At 57.8% G+C, this 14,137-nt stretch overlaps 1 protein-coding gene across 3 annotated transcripts in view; it reads left to right on the top strand.

The window, feature by feature from the left end:
• Window positions 1-13,205, top strand: part of MYO1C (myosin IC) — a 30,966-nt gene extending 17,761 nt beyond the window's left edge. For all 3 annotated transcript variants that reach the window (XM_025361621.1, XM_025361623.1, XM_025361622.1), the window contains exons 15-32: window positions 1,616-1,710; window positions 1,790-1,836; window positions 1,957-2,037; window positions 4,419-4,524; window positions 4,623-4,740; window positions 5,315-5,428; window positions 5,504-5,580; window positions 5,961-6,029; window positions 6,131-6,215; window positions 6,315-6,474; window positions 7,054-7,137; window positions 8,505-8,598; window positions 8,693-8,748; window positions 8,923-9,058; window positions 9,137-9,207; window positions 9,501-9,598; window positions 9,804-9,903; window positions 11,412-13,205. In XM_025361621.1, the coding sequence (XP_025217406.1) occupies window positions 1,616-1,710; window positions 1,790-1,836; window positions 1,957-2,037; window positions 4,419-4,524; window positions 4,623-4,740; window positions 5,315-5,428; window positions 5,504-5,580; window positions 5,961-6,029; window positions 6,131-6,215; window positions 6,315-6,474; window positions 7,054-7,137; window positions 8,505-8,598; window positions 8,693-8,748; window positions 8,923-9,058; window positions 9,137-9,207; window positions 9,501-9,598; window positions 9,804-9,903; window positions 11,412-11,438 (1,618 nt within the window). In that variant the 3' untranslated portion in view covers window positions 11,439-13,205. The remainder of the gene's footprint in view (window positions 1-1,615; window positions 1,711-1,789; window positions 1,837-1,956; window positions 2,038-4,418; window positions 4,525-4,622; window positions 4,741-5,314; window positions 5,429-5,503; window positions 5,581-5,960; window positions 6,030-6,130; window positions 6,216-6,314; window positions 6,475-7,053; window positions 7,138-8,504; window positions 8,599-8,692; window positions 8,749-8,922; window positions 9,059-9,136; window positions 9,208-9,500; window positions 9,599-9,803; window positions 9,904-11,411) is intronic.
• Window positions 13,206-14,137: the final 932 nt, after the last annotated feature.

Here is a 14,137-nt window from a genome sequence, read left to right as displayed (position 1 = left end):
ATGGCGTGAACGCGGGAGGCGGAGCTTGCAGTGAGCTGAGATCCAGCCACTGCACTCCAGCCCGGGCGACAGAGCGAGACTCCGTCTCAACAACAACAAAAAAAAAGATATTGAAAATTTGTCTCTGGATGGGCACAGTGGCTCACGCCTGTCATCCCAACACTGTGGGAGGCCGAGGCGGGCGGATCACCTGAGGCCAGGAGTTCAAGACCAGCCTGGCCAACATGGCGAAACCCCGTCTCTATTAAAACTACAAAAATTAGCCAGGCCTGGTAGTGGGCACCTGTAATTCCAGCTACTCGGGAGCCAGGGAAATCACTTGAACCCTGGAGGCGGAGGTTGCAGTCAGCTGAGATCATGCCACTGCACTCCAGCCTGGATGACAGAGCCAGACTCCATCTCAAAAAAAAAAAACTTGTTTCTAGGAGTCTCTCTGAATCTATTCTGGTTTAGGGGCTGCCTGATTCGTTAAATAATAAATACTAAAAACTTGTTTCTGATTATAAAAATAATATTGCTCATTAGCGCAAAGTTGGACTGTACGCAAAAGCCACCTGTGATTCTGTTGCCCAAAGGCCACGGCTGATAACCGTGTGAGGCATTTCCCTCCTGCCTTTCCCTCCTGCCTTTTTCTATGCATTTTTTTCATAGACAAGAACTTCTTGTGTATAAGGCTCAGGGTAATGCTATATCCTGCACATTTTCCTGTATCATCAAACAGAAAATTTTCCTCAAAACTCTTCCTGGAGTGGCTCTGATCCACAGATACTCCCCTCTCTCAGCCAGCTCTTCGGGGCCCCTGGCCAGCCACCGGGTTTCTGCTGGAATCACAAGGCTGCCACAAACATCTCGTGCCTTCCATCTTTGTATCTCTGGTTAGCTGCTTGAAATAGTTCTTAAAAGTAGCAAGTGGGCCAAAGGGTATAAACATGCCTAAGACTTTAGTGCTCTCTTGGGGCAGCAGATTGCGTTCTGAGAAGTAGTGGGCAGCTCACCACCGCCTTCTGAGCAGAGCCCGCAGCAGCCGGAAGCAACGCGAGTTGCCCTCCCTGCAGCGTGCCCTGGCCATCAGATGGCGAAGTTCCCAGTCCTGGCACTGTGTGGCCCTGACCAGGGCCATCTACCTCTCTGAGCCTCTGTGGTCTGCTCTGAGCAGGGAGGCCACTGGCTCTGCCTGGCCTGCCTCAGTGACCCAGCCCTGGGGTGTGCCTGCCCTTTTTTTTTTGAGACGGAATCTTGGTCTGTCACCCAGGCTGGAGTATAGTGGCTCAGTCTTGGCTCACTGCAACCTCCACCTCCCAGGTTCAAGCGATTCTCCTTCCTCAGCCTCCTAAGTAGCTGGGACTACAGGTGCCCACCACCATGCCTGGCTAATTTTTGTGTTTTTAGTAGAGACGGGGTTTCACCATATTGGCCAGGCTGGTCTCGAACTACTGACCTTGTGATCCGCCTGCCTCGGCCTCCCAAACTGCTGGGGTTACAGCCGTGAGCCACCGTGCCCGGCCTGGGGTGCGTCTGCTCTTTACGTGGCTGGTTCCTGTTCCTGAAGCCCCTTCAGCAGGCAGAGGGTTTGGTTCCGGCCGGCCATCTGCAGCTTCCATCCCATCACCCCCAGGCACAAGCTGGCTGACCAGCGGACCCGGAAATCTCTGGGCCGAGGGGAATTCCGCCTTCTGCACTACGCTGGGGAGGTGACTTACAGCGTGACAGGTGAGGGTCCTGGGGCTGTGTCCCCACCGGGGCCTGCAGGGAGGCTGTCTCTCACCTCACACCTGCTCTCCCCTCCCAGGGTTTCTGGACAAAAACAATGACCTTCTCTTCCGGAACCTTAAGGAGGTGAGGAGGACCCGGGAGGCTGGGGTGGGGGTGGTGGTAGCCCACAGCTCTGCACCTGTGTCCAGGAGCCTGTCCTGCCTGTCCCTGTGCCCCTCCCTGACCCCGGCTCTGCCCACACAGACCATGTGTAGCTCAAAGAATCCCATTATGAGCCAGTGCTTCGACCGGAGCGAGCTCAGTGACAAGAAGCGGCCAGAGACGGTGAGGAGGTGGCGGGACCGGGCACAGGGGTGTGTGCACCCCAACATGCATGAGGGCCTGCATGAGCCTGGGAGCTGGCAGCTTGCGTGTGAACGCGTGTTGGAGCCTGTGTGCACATATGCAGGTGTCTGTAGGGGGCTGCCTTAGGTGCCTCTTTGCCTACTTTTTTTTTTTTTTGAGACAGAGCCTTGCTGGAGTGCAGTGGCGCAATCTTGGCTCACTACAATCTCCACCTACCGGGTTCAAGCGATTCTCCTGCCTCATCCTCCTAAGTAGCTGGCATTACAGGTGCCTGCCACCACACCCGGCTAATTTTTTGTATTTTTAGCAGAGATGGGGTTTCACCATGTTGGCCAGGCTGGTCTCAAACTCCTGACCTCAGGTGATCCACCTGCCTCGGCCTCCCAAAGTGTTAGGATTACCGGTGTAAGCCACCGCGCCCATCCCTGTTTGCCTACTTGTGTGTGTGTGTGTGCTGTGTCTAGAGTGGAGCCATGTGTCTTAAGTGTGGGCTGTGTCTGTAGGGGAATCCGTGTGTACATCTGTCTCTGTGGGTGTCCCTGTGTTGACAGCTGCTTCTGTGGCTGCTGTCATGTGTCCACCCACTCAGCAGACATTTATAGCAGACGCTGCCAGGCACTGAGGTACCAGAATGAGTGGGTGTGCCTGCAGCAACGTGCACAGGGTGCTTTGCAAACTTAGAAGAGGGAACAGCAAACGGCCTGACAGGGCGGAAGGGGTGAGGGGTTGGGGAGGCTCCCTGGAGGAGGAGGCATTGGAGATAACTTGGGAATGTCAGATGAACCTATAGTCAGGGTCCAATCCAGACACAGAGTCTAAAAAGGCCAGGAGGTGAGCGGGAAAGCCATGGCATCAAGGAGAAGGACCGGGAAAGGCAGGCATGGCCAGGGTGCCAGGTGCAGGGAGAGCTCCAGCGAGCTGGGGGCAGAGGTATGGCTGTTGGGCTTGGCAAGAAGAGGGAGCCCCAGAGGAGTGAGGTCAGTGGGTCCATAGGGAGGTGGAAGCCAGACTGCCTAGCAGGGAGGGCATGCCGGCGTTGTGCTGCCCAGGGTCTGGCTCCCTGGGCCCCTGCCCGCTGCTGCTGTCTGCCCCACCCTCTCCCTAAGCGCCCACATCCTCCTGGCCCTAGCGTCTCCGTGCTGTGGATGCCTGCACACCCTCCCGCCTAGACCTCTCCCACAAGCCACAGACTCAGTATCTCATCCTCTTCCCCTAGATGGCCCCGGGCACCCTAGACCCCACTGGTCTGTAACAAACGGGCCCTTGGTCTCCTCCTCCAGGCTTTCTCCTTCTCTCCCTAACTCAGGACAGGGATCACTAGCCCAGTCTCCCAGGCCAGAAACTTGGGTGCCATCCCTGGTTCTTTTTTTGTTTTGAGACGGAGTCTCGCTCTGTCGCCTAGGCTGGAGTGCAGTGGTCGCAATCTGGGCTCACTGCTAGCTCCGCTTCCCAGGCTCAAGTGGGAGGTTCACTTAATTATCTTGCCTCAGCCTCCGGAGTAGCTGGGATTACAGACACCTGCCATCATGCCCAGCTAACTTTTGTAGAGCGGGGGTTTCACCGTGTTGGCCAGGCGATCTTGAACTCACGACCTCAGGTGATCCGCCCGCTTCGGCCTCCCAAAGTGCTGGGATTACAGGTGTGAGCCACCGCACCCGGCCCCTTAGTTCTTTTTTCTCCTTGTGGCCCTCCTCCAGCCAGTGGATCTTGCCGGAGTACTTAGCAGCTTCCCCTCAGTCTTTCCCGGTAGCCACTGCTGCAGGCGTGAGCCACTGCACCCGCCCCTCCTTACCCTTTAAAGCTCAGCCGAGCGTCATTTCTAGAAGACGCCTCCTGGTGCTCCCTACCCCTCAGACTGGATGAGCTGTCCCTTTGTGGGGCTCTCAGAACCCCCAGGCACACACCTGCTACTCTCGGACCACACGGAATTGTGAGTCTTTGCTAAGGAGTGTGTTCCTCCGCCAGGCCTGAGATCCTTCCAGATCCTGCAGAGCAGCGTACCCAGATAATAGCTGAATGTGTAGCATGGGACACGCTGTTCAGGAACGCAGCCCTGAAGTTCTAGAAAGAAAAAGAAGGGTCACTAATGGGAGGTGTAGCATTGAGGTTGCTGGGAGACCTGAGCAGGAGTTTCAGACTGGAGTGAGGCTCGGAGACTGCGGTCCCTCGCCCAGCCGGAGGGTAAGGGTGGAGTCTGGCCCCCACCTCTGCGGTGAGGAACGTGCGGTGGGAGGAATAAGGGCCAGGCCGAATCAGGGGCTGTTGCTTGCGTCACTAGCCGGGGGAGTGGGGTACTCGCTGCTGGGGTCAGCAGCTTTAGCCTAGCTCCGGCCAACCTTCCACGCCTCTCGGCTCGCCAGGTCGCCACCCAGTTCAAGATGAGCCTCCTGCAGCTGGTGGAGATCCTGCAGTCCAAGGAGCCCGCCTACGTCCGCTGCATCAAGCCTAATGATGCCAAACAGCCCGGTAGGCCCCTCCCACGGGGCACTTAGGGGCCGGGCCTCCCCTGCAAGTGACAGACTGTCAGCGCCAGCCCGCTGACCTTGGCTCTCCCCCTCCCCCAGGCCGCTTTGATGAGGTGCTGATCCGGCACCAGGTGAAGTACCTGGGGCTGATGGAGAACCTGCGCGTGCGCAGAGCCGGCTTTGCCTATCGCCGCAAATACGAAGCTTTCCTGCAAAGGTAGGGGCAGGTCCGGCTTGGTGCCGGGGAAGGGGAGCGGGAGGGTAGGAGCCCCTAGGTCCCATGAGGGCAGACGGGGGTTCTCGGCTCCATTTTAGAAATGTGGACGCGGAGGTCCTGGGCTGCTGGGGGCCTCGTGCTAGGAACCTTCTGTGCTGCAGACCTGACATCAAGCTGGGTGGAAAGAACGACCGGCTCCCCTGGCCGTGCCCTCCGGGAGTGGCCGCTCAGGGGCACAGGATGCCTAGGTCCACGTGCCAGGCATCAGAGGCAGGCGGTAGCAAGCCTTGTAGGGCAGCTTCCAAGCGGCTCAGAAAGGGTGGAGCGGCTTTGTGGTTCTTCTGAGTCGGGGGTCTGGGGGGTCAAACGGTGTGAATTTCATCTCTACCACTTCCTAGTTACTTGGCCTTAGGTAGATAAGAACGGTTTCCTCATCTTTAAAATGGGGGCAGTGACCGAGTGAGCCTCCTGCGAGCTGTGAACGAGTCAATGGGAGCACCCAGTGGGTGCCCAGAGCAGGCTGCTAACTGGGGTGGGTGGGGACCGCGTGCATTCCTGCCCCTCCTATCCCCAGGTACAAGTCACTGTGCCCAGAGACGTGGCCCACGTGGGCAGGACGGCCGCAGGATGGGGTGGCTGTGCTGGTCCGACACCTGGGCTACAAGCCAGAAGAGTACAAGATGGGCAGGTGAGTAGTGCCCATGCCAGGTGCCTGCGGGGAATAGGGGTGGCAACCCCAGGCTGATCACTGCTGCTTTCCCAGGACCAAGATCTTCATCCGCTTCCCCAAGACCCTGTTTGCCACAGAGGATGCCCTGGAGGTCCGGCGGCAGAGCCTAGGTGAGAGAGAAGCCCACCTTTCCTGCCGCACGGGGTCTGTTCCGGGAAGCAGGGAAGTCACTCCCTTGGGCTTCTTCTCCGGGGAATCCACCCCTCCCTACCAGCTCCAGCCCCACACCCAGCTCCAGGGAGTCCTTCTCCGGGGAGTCCACTAGTTGACTTGGAACCCCCTCCCTACCAGCTCCAGCCTCACGCCCGCCATCGCACCCACTGCCCCCCCTTCTCCGGGCAGTCCCCACATTCATTCTTCTTCACTACTCTCCTGCTCGCTGGCTCCTTCGGCCACTGTCCCATTCATGCCACTCATGGAGGGCAGACGGCACCAGGCTCCCAGCTGGCTCCCCGCGCTCTGGCCAATTGCCTTTCTTTCCCAACTGCAGCCACAAAGATCCAAGCTGCCTGGAGGGGCTTTCACTGGCGGCAGAAATTCCTCCGGGTGAAGCGATCAGGTTCGTGGGCCCATGGGTTTTCAGGAGGGGCAGGGTCTGGGGCCAGGGGGGGCCACCATGGTAAGAAGATAGAGGTCAGCCATCTGTGGTCTCCACGACAGCCATCTGCATCCAGTCGTGGTGGCGTGGAACGCTGGGCCGGAGGAAGGCAACCAAGAGGAAGTGGGCAGCGCAGACCATCCGGCGGTGAGCACCAGGGTGCCTTGTGGGGGCTGCAGAGCAGGGCATGTGGGGGGTTCACCACCAGCCTCCTCGCTCTCAACCCTGTCTGGCCCCCGACCCCAGGCTCATCCGAGGCTTCATCCTGCGCCACGCCCCCCGTTGCCCCGAGAACGCCTTCTTCCTGGACCACGTGCGCACCTCTTTTTTGCTAAACCTGCGGCGGCAGCTGCCCCGGAATGTCCTGGACACCTCCTGGCCCACACCCCCACCTGCCCTGCGTGAGGTCTGTGGGCACCCCCTGCCAAGTTAGAGACTATCAAAGTACACAGCAGAAGGGTCTGATTTCTTGGGGCCAAAGGATCGGTCAGGGAGGGGCTTATGGAAGGCCCAAACCAGAGGTGGGCAGTGAAAAGTAAGGTTTCTCTTTTTTTTTTTTTGAGATGGAGTCTCACTCACACTGTCGCCCAGGGAGTGGTGCGATCTTGGCTCACTGCAACCTCTTGCCTCCCGGGTTCAAGCGATTCTCCTACCTCAGCCTCCCGAGTAGCTGGGATTACAGGCACCTGCCACTACGCCCAGCTAATTTTTTTATTTTTAGTAGAGACAAGGTTTCACCATGTTGGCCTGGTTGGTCTTGAACTCCTGACCTCGGGTGATCCACCCACCTCAGCCTCCCGAAGTGCTGGGATTACAGGCGTGAGCCACCGCGCCATGCTGAGTAAGGTCTCTTGACTCAGGAGTGGAAGTGTCGTCCAGATGGAGGGGGCTTTGCTTATCCAAAGGCTGCGGTAACATATGTTCGATGTCTTCAGAGGGAAGGGCCCAGGGTGTCCAGGAGCTCTGACCTCACTCTTCCCTTCAGGCCTCAGAGCTTCTGCGGGAGCTGTGCATAAAGAACATGGTGTGGAAATACTGCCGGAGTATCAGCCCTGAGTGGAAGCAGCAGGTACGCAGAGTGGTGCTGGGTGAGGATGAGGAAGTGGAGTCAGGGAACCGCAGGCATTCCTGAAAGAGTGTCGGCCTAGAGGGGCATTTACCCTGGTCTACCGTATTTATCCCGCCTACTGTATTTACCCCGGTCTATTCTATTTACCCCAGTCTACCGTATTTACCCTGGTCTACTCTACCCCGTCTATCGTAATTACCCCGGTCTACCGTATTTACCCTGCCTTCCTTATTTATCTCGGCTTATCGTATTTACTCTGCCTACCGTATTATCTCGGCCTACCGTATTTATCGCGTCTGTCGTATTTAGTCTGATCTACCGTATTTATCCTGCCTACCGTATTTACCCTCGTCTACCGTATTTACCTCAGCCTACCGTATTTACCCCGTATTTACCTTGTCTATGGTATTTACCTCGTGTATCGTATTTACCCCGTCTACCGTATTTACCCCCGTCTACCGTATTTACCCCGTCTATCGTATTTACCTCGTCTATCATATTTACCCCGTCTATCGTATTTACCTCGGTTTACCGTATTTACCTCAGTTTACCATATTTACCCCGCCTACCGTATTTACCCCTGTCTGCCGTATTATCCCGTCTGCCGTATTTACCCCTGTCTGCCGTATTTATGCCTGTCTGCCGTATTTATGCCTGTCTGCCGTATTTACCCCTGTCTGCTGTATTTACCTCTGTCTGCTGTATTTACCCCTGTCTGCTGTCGTTTCTTCGGTCTACTGTATTTACCCCGGTCTACTGGCGACCTCAGTTGGATGCCAGGCCCTGCTGGGCCTTGTGTAGGAAGTGGACACTGGAGTACATTTGGGGTGGCCAATAGGGTTCACCTTGTGGGCCAACTGCCCTTGATTGGTAGAGACTGCTCAGAACCCTGTGTTGAAAAGTCTGCGTCTTCACTTGGATGGATTGGTGATGTTTGCCCTCATTACAGGCATTGGTTGATGTGCCGTGTTTTTGCCAACTCAGTACTGGATGATTCTAAAACACCCACCCAGCATAGATAACCTCTAGTAACCTTGAGTATTAGTGATCTGCTACTTAGAAGACCCCAGGCTGGAGCTGAGTCTCAGGGCCACCAGGGCCTGATGGGGTGGGGAAACATAGCAAAGGCTAGTTTCAAAACCCGGCAGTGCCTTCATGACACCGCTGGGGAGTGTTTGGTGGCGGCAGAGGGTTAGGAAGTGGGGGGTTGATGGGAGTGTGGGGGGCAGGGCTCAACCTCCTGGTGCTGAGCAAGAGAGGGACCAGCAAGCAGGTGAGGGAGGCTGTCTCAGGTCCTAAGGCTGGCTCTGCCCCCCAAGATGGTACCCCCCACCATGACACTCTCCTCACCCCCCTTGTCTCCTTAGCTGCAGCAGAAGGCCGTGGCTAGTGAGATCTTCAAGGGCAAGAAGGATAATTACCCTCAGAGTGTGCCCAGACTCTTCATTAGCACTCGGCTTGGTGAGCCCTTGACTTTCCAGCACTCAGACCTTTCGTCATTGTCCTGGTCCCCTGTTGCCTCCTCTGACCTCCCTCCCTGCCATCTGGGTTGCAGGTGCAGACGAGATCAGCTCCCGAGTGCTTCAGGCCCTGGGCTCTGAGCCCATTCAGGTAAGACCCTGCCCTCAACCCTGAGTCCATCTGAGCCCATTCAGGTAAGAGCCTGCCTGCAGCCCTGAGTCCGGCAGCGCGGTTCTGCTGCCCAGGAGCTGGAGGCAGGTCAGGGTACAGGCGGAGCCTTCAGAGCTTCTCCCCAAGCCCCTTCAGCCTGGCCTCTGTCCCCAGTATGCTGTGCCTGTCGTGAAATATGACCGCAAGGGCTACAAGCCTCGCTCCCGGCAGCTGCTGCTTACGCCCAACGCTGTGGTCATCGTGGAGGACGCCAAAGTTAAGCAGAGGATTGATTACGCCAACCTGACCGGTCAGGCAGGGTCCAGGGCTGCAGGGGGAGGGCCCCTGCTTTGACACTTGACCTCTGACCTTTGCCCTCTCCCTTCAGGAATCTCTGTGAGCAGCCTGAGCGACAGTCTGTTTGTGCTTCATGTACAGCGTGAAGACAATAAGCAAAAGGTGCCCTTTCATGGATGGGGAGGTGGATTGGGGAGTAATGGGGGGGATGGGGAGGTGGGGGTGGATGAGGAGGTTGGGGGGAAGGGGGTGTGGGGGTGGATGGGGAGGTGTGGGGATGGATGGGATGAGGGGGTAGGGGGGATTGGGGGTGAATGGGGTGCTGGATGGGGAGGAGTTGGGGGGTAGATGGGGGCAGGGGGTGGATAGGGAGTGAGGAGTGGATGGGGAGGTGAGGCAGAGGGTCGGTCCTCAAGTTCTGGCCAGGGCCTGATCCCTCCTTCCTGGCCCCCCAGGGAGATGTGGTGCTGCAGAGTGACCATGTGATTGAGACGCTGACCAAGACAGCTATCAGTGCCGACCGTGTGAACAACGTCAACATCAACCAGGGCAGGTGAGATGCGGGCCGGGAGTGGTGAGGGGGCTGTGTGGGCACCCGGGGACAGGGTGGGGGGTGGTGAGGGGGCTGTGTGGGCACCCGGGGACAGGGTGGGGGGTGGTAAGGGGGCTGTGTGGGCATCCAGGAACAGAGCAGGGGCCCACCTTAGAGTTGGGGGTCTGTCTCCATGGAAAAACCCTCACCCACCCCGTTCCTCCAGCATCACGTTTGCAGGGGGCCCCGGCAGGGATGGTACCATCGACTTCACCCCCGGCTCGGAGCTGCTCATCACCAAGGCCAAGAACGGGCACCTGGCTGTGGTGAGTGGGGTCTGCTTTCCCGCTCATGGCCTGGCTGTGCCTTCCTTGGCTGTGCTGGGCAGAGTCCGGGCACCTCACCATGGGCCTTAATCCAGAGGCCATCATACCACCTCTTCCATCCGCCGGCCCACCCATGAGGGCCGGAGAGAGGGGCCGTTTGCGCCCCTCAGTGCAGAAAGTTGTAAAGGTGGCAGCGCGGGGCCCACGCCTGTGATCCCAGCACTGTGGGAGGCCGGGGCGGGCGGATCACCTGAGGCCAGGAGTTTGAGACCAGCTTGACCAACATGGTGAAACCCATCTACTAAAAAAATACAAAAGCCGGGTGCAGTGGCTCACACCTGTAATCCCAGCACTTTGGGAGGCCCAGGAGGGCGGATCACCTGAGGTCAGGCATTCGAGACCAGCCTGGCCAACATGGTGAAACCCCGACTCTACTAAAAATACAAAAATTAGCTGGGCGTGGTGGTGTGTGCCTGTAATACCAGCTAGTAGTGGGGCTGAGGCAGGAGAATTGCTTGAACCCAGGAGGTGGAGATTGCAGTGAGCTGAAATCATGCCACTGCACTCCAGCCTGGGGAACAGAGTGAGATGCCATCTCAAAAAAAAAAAAAAAAGGCCAGGTGCGGTGGCTCACACCTGTGATCCCAGCACTTTGGGAGGCCAAGGCGGGCAGATCACCTGAGGTTGGGAGTTCGAAACCAGCCTGACCAACATGGAGAAACCCTGTCTCTACTAAAAATACAAAATTAGCAGGGCATGGTGACGCATGCCTGTAATCCCAGCTACTCGGGAGGCTGAGGCAGGAGAGACACTTGAACCTGGGAGGTGGAGGTTGCGTTGAGCTGAGATTGCGCCACTGCACTCCAGGCTGGGCAACAAGAGCAAAACGCTGTCTCCAGAAATATATATATACACAAAAAGGTTAGCCAGGTGTGGTGGTGGGCGCCTGTACTCCCAGTTGCTCAGGAGCCTGAGGTGGGAGGATCGCTTGAGCCCAGGAGGCTGAGGCTCCAGTGAGACCCAAGATCTCACTGCTGCATTCCAGCCCGGGTGACAAAATGAGACCCTGTCTCAAAAAAAAAAAAAAAGGCAGCACGGTAATGCAGGGAAGATACGGGATGATTGGGGGGTGCCAGGAGGGAGGAGAGGCTCACCCTGGCCAGGGTGGTGGGCATTCCTGTGGGAGTCAGGTCCGAGTCTCCAGGATGGAGACCACTAGGCCCCCACCACTCCTGCCTGCCTCAAACGCGTGAATGTAAGCGCTGGGGCTGGGTGCGGCGGCTCACGCCTGTAATCCCAACCCTTAGGGAAGCAGAGGTGGGAGGATAGCTTGAGCCCAGGAGTTCAAGACCAGTCTGGGCAATATAGTGAGACCCCACTCTCCATAAAAAGGATAAAAAAGCCTGAGTGCCGGGGTCCCCGTCTCCCCCTCACCACTTGGGTGTCTCTCTGCCCCCGACCCGGGGCCCCCCGTCTCCCCCTCACCACTTGATGTCTCTGCCCTGCAGGTCGCTCCCAGGCTGAATTCCCGGTGATAGAGGCGCTCACTGGACTCCCAGCTCCCAGCGCTTTGCTTCTGTCCTCCCCTCCCAATTACCAAAGACTCAAACTTCCGGACGGGGATCCGGGGATACCCCAAAGCCCCCCCTGCCATCTCCCACCTCCTGCCCATCCCTCAGACGGGGACCCAGGGACACCCCAAAACCCACCCGCCATCTCCCACCTCCTGCCCATCCCTCAGGGACCCAGGGATACCCCGAAGCCCCCCTGCCGTCTCCCACCTCCTGCCCATCCCTCAGACGGGGACCCAGGGACGCCCTGAAGCCCCCCCCGCCGTCTCCCACCTCCTGCCCATCCCTCAGATGGGGACCCAGGAACGCCCCAAAGCCCCCCTGCCGTCTCCCACCTCCTGCCCATCCCTCTCTTGAGGGAGCAGCAGGGGCCAGGAGCTACCCCAGGAGTGGGCCAGGCCGGGCCACAGCAATAGCAAAGCCAGGGCCAGAGCGAGCCATGCCAGCCCTACTGCCGATGCCAAATGTTTGAGAGAAGGGAACTTTTGCTGAGGTTTTCTCTGAGGTTTTTTTTGATGCTTTATAGGAAACTATTTTTTAAAAAAAGCCATTTCCCACCCGAGCACACATGGGTGTGTTTTCCCTGACCCCAGCAGGGCGAGGAATGTAGCTGAGAGGTGGGGTGGGCTGGGCTCTGGTGCCCTCTTCGCTGGCCAGGCCACCTCTCCTCCTGATTCCCTTGGCACCTTGTCTGTCTACCTGTCTCCCTGCCTGCCCATCTGTACCTTTTGCAGCCCACTCTGGCTTCCATCTGCGGGCTGAGACCACGCTTGCCTGCCCTCTTCTTCCTGCCTTAAGAATGTTCTTTTAGGCCGGGCACGGTGGCTCACGCCTGTAACCCCAGCACTCTGGGAGGCCGAGGTGGGCTGATCACCTGAGGTTAGGAGTTCGAGACCAGCCTGACCTACGTGAAGAAACTCCGTCTCTAGTAAAAATACAAAATTACCTGGGCATGGTGGTGCATGCCTGTAATCCCAGCTACTCGGGAGGCTGAGGCAGAGAATCGCTTGAACCCGGGAAGTGGAGGTTGCAGTGAGCCAAGATTACACCATTGCTCTCCAGCCTGGGCAACAGATCGAGACTCTGTCTCAAAAAAAAAAAAAAAAAAAATGCCCTTTTCCTGTCCTCATCATCGCAGTCTGAGGCCGTGCTGGAGTGAGGAAGGACGTCTTAGGCCATAGAAGTTGGAAGACTGGGAGATCATCCAGCTCAGCCCCTTCATGTTAGAGCAGAAGACGGACGCCCAAACAGGAGAAGGCACTTGCCCGCGGTCATACGGCAGGTTGCCACAAAACCAGTACGGCAGCCCTTCCTCAGAGTGCCTCACTGCCACTCCCAGGGACCGGGAGCCCCATAAAACCCAGTCATGTCTTGACAGCAGAGTTGGCTCCTTGACCAGCAATCAGCCCTGGGGGCTGCCAGGTGGGAAAAGCGCCTCTGCCTGAGTCCAGGCCTTAGGATGACGGACAGCTTGCCTGCACACTTGGGCCCCACTCAAGGATGTAGGGCCTTTTCTGGCCCCTGACCCCTCCCTGGCATGGGAGCACGGGGAAGGGCTGGCCTTGGGGGGAGCGGCAGGGGCACCACCTCTTTCTGCTGCTTCTCCCCACCCCTACCCTCAAGAGCCTGGGGGCTGCCCAGCTGCCTCTGTGCCCTTCTGGGGGTCTCAGCCCACTGCTGACACTTCTGCAATCCGGAGAAACACTAAATAAAGCAATATGTGTTTGCCAACGTGGTCTCCTTGTCAGTATTAGGAAACGAGGAGGGCCCCTGGGAGGCAACCAAGGGTCTCATGTTGCAGGTTGTTTTTGAGACGGTCTCGCTCTTGTCACCCAGGCTGGAGTGCAGTGGCACAATTTTGGCTGACTGCCACCTCCGCCTCCCGGGTTCAAGTGATTCTTCTGCCTCAGCCTCCCGAGTAGCTGGGACTACAGGTGCGCGCCACCACACCCGGCTAATTTTTGTATTTTTAGTAGAGACGGGGTTTCACCATGTTGGCCAGGCTTGTCTTGAACTCCTGACAGGCGATCCTCCCGCCTCGGCCTCCCAAAGTGCTGGGATGACAGGCGTGAGCCACCGTGCCCGGCCACCTCTCATTCAAATTCTGTTGCAAGTGACAAACCCAGTCCAAACTGGCTTGGGCCAAAACCAATGGCATTTATGAGCATTAGCACCTTAGTCCCGGGGTAGGGCTGCTTCCAGGTGCTCACACACGGTCAGGAATGTGTCTGGAGCCATCACCTGGCTCAACCTTCCTCTACGGTGGCTTCTTTCCCAAGCCGACTCTCACCTGGAGGTGGGGTGGCAGCAACAGCCACCCACAGAGGCACCCACAGCTCCAGGTTTTCATCTGTTAGTTCAGCACTGGAGGCAGAGAGAGGAAGTGCTGGCCGGGCGCGGTGGATCAAGCCTATAATTCCAGCACTTTGGGAGGCCAAGGAGGGCGGATCACGAGGTCAGGAGATTGAGACCATCCTGACTAACATAGTGAAACCCCGTCTCTACTAAAAATACAAAAAACTAGCCGGGTGCGGTGGCGGGCGCCTGTAGTCCCAGATACTCGGGAGGCTGAGGCAGGAGAATGGCGTGAACCCGGGAGGCGGAGCTTGCAATGAGCTGAGATCTCGCCACTGCACTCCAGCCTGGGCTACAGAGTGAGACTA

Source organism: Theropithecus gelada, chromosome 16 (assembly GCF_003255815.1).
Source record: "Theropithecus gelada isolate Dixy chromosome 16, Tgel_1.0, whole genome shotgun sequence".
Taxonomy (NCBI): Eukaryota; Metazoa; Chordata; class Mammalia; order Primates; family Cercopithecidae; genus Theropithecus; species Theropithecus gelada.
Note: the sequence above shows the minus strand (reverse complement) of the source record. Positions and strands in the feature narration are given on the sequence as shown.